The following is a 6,893-nucleotide window of genomic DNA, read 5'->3' on the forward strand; positions in this document are numbered from 1 at the left end:
AAATTTCATTTTACGGATCAAATTATTTTCACTCCATAGGACCAATAAGAATATTGCTGCTAACGTCCAACGGACAGAAGTGAAGTGATGTGGAAAACATGATTTGAAAAGAAGGATAAATTCATGAACGTTTATCTGAAAAAGAGAAATCTAAAACGTGTAAAAATGAAATCTGTAAGAAAAGTGTCAGAAAAATTATATGAGAAATGAATTAGACAAAAAAATATAATCTTAGAAAACAGACAAGTTGCTCTCAAAACCTTTTCAATTTAAACATTTTTCAATGTTTTATTTCTGGAATACGTTTTTTTATTTTTATTTGCATGCATTCTTTGCTTGCAACAATAACGGAACAAAAATCACTCCATAGTTTTGTTTCCAATTTCTTTAATGATTTGAGTTGTAACAAACTCATTTTCCTTCTGCATCCAGAGGACCTCCCCAAACCCAAGATTACGGTGCAGCCGGAGACGCAGTCGGCTCTCAAAGGAACCAACGTGACGTTCGTCTGTTCCGCCGCGAGCTCCAGTGACTCCCCCATGAACTTTTCCTGGAAGAAAGACAACGAGGTCCTGAACGACGCAGAGATCCACAACCAGGCGCACCTCCGGGCGCAGGGCGATGCGGGAAGTGAGACGGAAGTGACGGAGTACACCACCACCCTGCAGCTGCGGAACGTGGACTTCTCTGCCGAGGGGAGGTACCAGTGCGTCATCTCCAACCAATTCGGCTCGTCGTATTCCACCAAGGCCCGGCTCACCGTCAACAGTAAGCCTGAGATAGAATGACGGTTACCTGTGTCTCTGGTATGGAGTGACTTTTTAGTCCGGTATTGTTGCAAACAAAGAACATATATTAAACATGGACATTTTTTTAAATGCAATCCAGAAATTAAACTGTGAAAAACTTGTATTTCTATTTCTAATTCTTTCATTTGATTTTATTTCACTAACTTTTTTGTTTTTGCAGAATTTTAAAGTTAAAAAAAACGTACATTTTATATTTTCTTTTTTTTTTTTTTTTTTTTTTACAAATTACAAAAAACATAAAACGCAAATCAAAATAATGCAATAGTAATACTGTATCTGAAGAAAAAATTATAAATTAAAATATTCAATCTGATAATAAATATTACTGAAGAGAGAAAGATTGAAAAAATACAAATTGTAAAAAATGTTTTGGAAGAAATAACAAAATAAGGTAAAAATACATGTGAATGAAAAAAAAGAAAATGAAAATACAGCTAAGTTACTCTCCAAGCCTTTTTTAAATTAAATTGTTTTCAAACTTTTATTTTTGGATTCCAGAATTTTGTTGTTTTTAAATATCGATTTTCAAACATGTTTTTCGCTTGCAAAAATAATGGAATAAATTTCATTCCATACTCCCTCTTCTGTTTTTTTTAGTACTTCCCTCTTTCCTGAAAACGCCGATGGACCTGACGGTGCGGGCGGGGATGATGGCGCGGCTGGAATGTGCCGCCACCGGTCACCCGTCACCTCAGATCGCCTGGCAGAAAGACGGAGGCACCGACTTCCCCGCCGCCCGCGAGCGCCGCATGCACGTCATGCCGGAGGACGACGTTTTTTTCATCGTGGGGGTGAAAACGGAGGACATCGGCGTTTACAGCTGCACCGCTCAGAACACAGCCGGAGCCATTTCTGCCAACGCGACTCTAACGGTTCTCGGTGAGAAAGTTTGCTCACGTTTGGAGCCGACATTTTCCGTCTAGAGATTCTTTCATCGTTTAACCCGTTCCTGTATTTTTCGCAGAAACCCCCCATTTCTTGCGGCCACTCCTCGATCGCACCGTGGTTAAAGGCGAGACGGCCGTCCTCCAGTGCATCGCCGGTGGCAGCCCTCCTCCCAGGCTGAACTGGACCAAAGACGACAGCCCCCTGCTGGTGACCGAGCGCCACTTCTTCGCCGCTGCCAACCAGCTCCTCATCGTGGTCGACGCTGCAGAGGCGGACGCGGGGAAGTACACTTGCGAGATGTCCAACGTCCTGGGAACGGAGAGAGGCGACGTCCGCCTGGCGGTCCTTCCGAACCCTAACTGTGACTCGGCGGCGCAGGGCGGCGTAGGGCTGGTCATGGGCGGGGGACTGGGAGCGGCTGACGATGGGTGGGCCACAGTGGGAGTGGTCATCATAGCGGTGGTCTGCTGTGTAGTTGGAACCTCCTTGGTCTGGGTGGTCATCATCTACCACACCCGCCGGCGGAACGAGGACTGCAGCGTCACCAATACGGGTCAGTGGACGCCTGGTTGTGAGATCGCCCAGGCATCCGAACTCTGACTCATCCGTTTCCTTGTTCTTTTAGACGAGACCAACCTGCCTGCGGACATTCCCAGCTACCTGTCCTCCCAGGGGACTCTGGCTGACCGACAGGACGCCTACATCCCGTCCGAAAGTGGCAGCAGCCATCAGTACCTGGCGTCGTCCTACAGCGGCTTCTACCTTCAAGCCAAAGACATGAACGGTACAACGCTGGCCTTTCCTTCTTCCATTCAGTTCTATTCAGTTTATTTCTATAGCTCCAATTCACATCATGTCATCTCAGGTCACTTTATAGAAACAGTTCAACCAGATTGATTCAAAGTTTTCTAACGAAAACCAGCTGATTGCATCGACTCACTTAATTAAAAGAGAGAGCATTGATAGAATGAAGCAGAATGATGAAAAAGGGGTCCCTATGTCCTCCAGCAGTCTAAGCCTATAGCAGCAGAACTATAGAACTAGATCAGGATAACCTGAGCCACTCTAACTAGAAGCTTTATCAAAAAGGAAAAACTGATTGAAATCCTAACCAGGCACCATGTCTTAACCTTGGTAGGTCTTTGCCAGCTGGACACAGGAAGTGAAGCCGACATGGAGGCGGCCATCGATCCGTTGCTTTGCCATTACCAAGGTCCGATCGGCTCGCTGCTATGTCAGGACGGCATGTACCCCAGCGAGCCGTCTGACGGCTTCCCAGGTTGGTGAAATTCTTCATCCCGTCCCGGTTCAATCGTCTTAAAAGAGGAAGTGATGTCACATCTGCCTGTTTCCCCCTCAGGTTTCCCCGCCTACCAGAAGCCGGTCTCCATGGAGTCCTACAGCGGCAGCCTGACTAAACCCAAAAAGAGGGAGTACTCACCGTTCGAGCATTTGGACCTCTGCCCCTCCTCCCTCGGGATGCAGCATCCGGACAGCGGCTCGAGTCGAGGCTCCCCGTCTGAACAGGGACACCCGCAGCCGTCGCTTGATGAGGCGGAACCCGTTGATTGTGGAAAACCTCCGAACTGCGTTTCTACCTGCAACACTTTCATGGGTAAGTTGTTCAGGCCGCTGGCTTTTCATCACAATGACCTCTGCTTCGGTCTAACGTCTAAACCTGTCCTGTAGGAACATTTGGGAAAGCTCCTTGGACTCCGAACAAGGATGTTTACGTCCCGCCATCCGTCACGCATCATGGATTAACTCTTCATGAGAATCTGTACTCTGCTCTGGACGTCGACTCGGACCTGGAACAAAAGGACTCGTCAGAACAAGGCAGCAGTGTCTATGAGCAGCCTTTTGACAGCTGCAGGACCGATCATTTCCCACAAACGAGGACGAGCTCCTAGCCGGTCGGCCGTCCTGTTTTTCACGAGGAGAACCAAAGAGAACATAAAAAAACTGAACCTTTCTACCTCACTGAATGGAAACCTTGGCAATAAAGGACGTCTGAAACGTGCAACAATGAATGTAAAGGACAGCTTCGTGCAAAATAGCTGCGGTTATTTTGACATAGATGAATATTTACATGTTTATATAAAGTTTATTATATTTTGTAAATTGTTTATAAACAGATTTGATTATTTTTGCTTACTTGTTTTTGTACAGATACTTTGCAGCCAAGCATCTTCCATTTATGTGCGCTTTGATTAAAGCAGTGTTTTGCACATATGTTAACAATAAAAAAATGTGCTGGTAATAATCCTAACTGTGCTTCTTTTAATCCCTGTTCAGATTTTATCTGTTTCAGATTGGGATTAACAGATTACCATTATTCCAGAACAGCACAGACCAACAGTAGTATCAGTTTTAAATCTGGTTTTAATCAAACCTGTTCAGTTAAAACAGTTTAATTCAGTCATAAGCAGTGTTGGGTAAGTTACTTTAAAAATGTAATCTGTTACAGTTACAAGTTACCTTGTTTAAAATGTAATTGTAGTGTAACTTTTTCGTTTACTTTTAAAAAGTAATGTAACTAATTACTAGGGATGCGCGATATTGGGATTTTGGCCGATATCCGATATGCCGATATTTTAAAACTCATGTAGCCGATAACCGATATCGATACCGATGTTAAAGCTGGACAAAAATAAGTAGTCATTGAAAATCGCAGTTTTGTTATCCATTTCTGACACTTTGAAAAATAATATACTCAAATATATTTTCATATGCTGATATCAAATAGATTTTTAAAAACGCGGTATCGATCTATTTTACTTTCAAAATCTCGTGAAATTTCATCGTTCTGTTACAAACTCTCGTGATATTTTGCAAATTCTTGTGAGATTTTGTTAGTAAAATAGATCGATACCGCGTCAATATATCAACATATAAAAATATGGCAACATTTGGTGAATTTTCGGGGGATTTCGTAGCATAACGATGACATATAGCAATATTTCATTAGAAAAAGAGATTGATATGGTGTTTTTAAATGGCAATATATCAGCATATGAAGATATTGGGATATTTTATGGATCAATATTTTTTCCCTCGTCTTTAGAAGTTTTTAAGTCTGTAAAAAAGAAGTTTTTGAGGAAGAAGTAGTATTTTTTTTTTAGACTTTAGAAACTCAGAAGCTGATCAAATATCGGGTTAAATATCGGTGGGGTGGCCAATGTCCGATATTCAGTTTTAAGGCCGATACCGATAGGGGGCCGATTATATCGTGCATCCCTACTAATTACTTATGATTACTTTTTGATTACTTTTAGGTTTTAATGAGTACTGACCCATGTTCAACATTTAATTTTTCAGAACTGAATGTGAACCTTAAAAAAGCATTAAGCTGAGAGGGTTAGAGAGTATCGTATCCGGAAACAACATTTTAGTATCGATACTTTTTTAAGTATCGATACTTTTGACAACCCTAGTCTGAAATGTAGGACATGTCCAGGAAAAAGAGGACATCTGGTCACCCTACAGTTGGCTAGGCTAGGCTAGGCTAGGTCATAGACATCGATAAACGTTTGTCATGTATGTGAGAATTATCCTGCCATAATGCCAGAGCACATAATTTCAATTTGAGAAAATAATTTCATCTTCTTGCACTCAAAACTTATAATGCTCACACTCCAAACATGCGCTCTCTCTCAAATATTTTCTCTTCTTTCTCAAATCTTTGTTTCTTCTCTCAGATTTAATGCTTCTTGCACAGATATTTTCTCCTCTCGCTTGCCTCCTTCTCTTCGCGCACAAACCGCGCTCTGCTAGAGTCTCAGATACGCTCGCAAACCCATAGGCTCTGCTTGCGGATATTTTTTGCTCTCAGATTGGATCGGATCGTCGCCTAGCAACCTTTCCAGCCAATAGAACGACAGCCTCAGAAAGGGTGCGCTTGTCTATTAAACCGAAGCCAAGAGGAACGAGTAACGTTTGTTTTAAAAATGCAAGGAATAGAAAGTACAGATATTTGTGTGAAAATGTAATGAAGTCAGAAGTAGGAAGAAAAATAAGTAATGGAATAAAGCATAGATGTCTAAAAAGTGTACCTAAGTACAGTAATGAAGTATTTGTACTTTGTTACTTGACACCTCTGCCTAATGAACAGGTCCGCCTCTTGGTATTGGGGAGTCGTTTAGTTCTCATGAAACAAAGATGGTTCCTAAAATCTGCAAGTTTCCTAAGCAGGTTCTCGTACTCCTACATTATTCCCATGGTGTCCTTTCCAAAATGGAGTCAATATAATGCTAAAGGTTCTCAGNAATCTGCAAGTTTCCTAAGCAGGTTCTCGTACTCCTACATTATTCCCATGGTGTCCTTTCCAAAATGGAGTCAATATAATGCTAAAGGTTCTCAGTCATCCGGGTCATAGTTATTCCAAAAACATTGATAAACACAGAAGTACTGAGCAGGAGGTACTTCAGGTAGGAAAGTAAAACTAATCGTGCAAAAGAATCTGTAGGTCAGGTGCACTTTCTGCAGGAACCAAAAATAAAAAGCTCCGTTCATCTGTGTTTCCGGTTAGAAAGATCCATGCAAATAAGTGATACTTTTTAGAGTACTACTGGAGAGTTTAGAGGGAATGGTTACGATAATTTAAGCTGGAGCATTGATAGTGGTTCAATTCAGGAAACAATGGAAGAGAATGAGCCATGTGTCCTTTCTATAGAAAGAAATACAAAGAAACTGCAAGGTTCATGGAAGCTTTAGCTCTAATGGTGGCGTCTTCCCAGAAGAGACACGGTTAAACTCAGAGGCACTGGGCGGGGAGTACTTTCATTAGAAAAGACACCGATTATACAAATGTTACTATAGGAGCAGAACCTCAGTCTGTTCTAGAGCGGGAAAGCCCAAAATGGTTCCTGGAGGATCGCTGTCCTGCAGGTTTGAGAGGTTTTCCTGCTTCATCACAGCTGATTTTAATTGATATCTGATTAACAGGCTGTTGAACTGCAATCATCAGAATCAGCTGTGCTGAAGCTGGAAAACCTCTAAACCTGCAGGACTTCCACACTAAAGCAGAACAAAAACCTCTTTTCCTTTATAGGCTAATAACCTTTAACTGGTCAGATCAACACAGAGCAAAACAATGACTGTGTTTGAAGGGACTGGTTAATAGAAAATAAGAGAATTCTTAGTGGGAGAAAATATGGAGGAGCATAAAAACCAAACCAAGTGTCCTTTCTATTAGAA

At 42.0% G+C, this 6,893-nt stretch overlaps 1 protein-coding gene across 1 annotated transcript in view; it reads left to right on the forward strand.

Annotated features, from left to right (window-relative positions):
- The window catches only part of lrig3 (leucine-rich repeats and immunoglobulin-like domains 3), a 23,673-nt gene extending 19,726 nt beyond the window's left edge, over positions 1 to 3,947 (forward strand). Inside the window, exons 12-18 of the mRNA XM_015400133.1 lie at positions 433 to 768; positions 1,407 to 1,688; positions 1,774 to 2,250; positions 2,323 to 2,481; positions 2,836 to 2,976; positions 3,058 to 3,312; positions 3,387 to 3,947. Coding sequence (XP_015255619.1) covers positions 433 to 768; positions 1,407 to 1,688; positions 1,774 to 2,250; positions 2,323 to 2,481; positions 2,836 to 2,976; positions 3,058 to 3,312; positions 3,387 to 3,607 — 1,871 coding nt within the window. The 3' untranslated portion in view covers positions 3,608 to 3,947. The remainder of the gene's footprint in view (positions 1 to 432; positions 769 to 1,406; positions 1,689 to 1,773; positions 2,251 to 2,322; positions 2,482 to 2,835; positions 2,977 to 3,057; positions 3,313 to 3,386) is intronic.
- The last annotated feature ends 2,946 nt before the right edge of the window (positions 3,948 to 6,893 follow it).

Source organism: Cyprinodon variegatus, unplaced genomic scaffold (genome assembly GCF_000732505.1).
Source record: "Cyprinodon variegatus isolate N-32 unplaced genomic scaffold, C_variegatus-1.0 Scaffold1076, whole genome shotgun sequence".
NCBI lineage: Eukaryota > Metazoa > Chordata > Actinopteri > Cyprinodontiformes > Cyprinodontidae > Cyprinodon > Cyprinodon variegatus.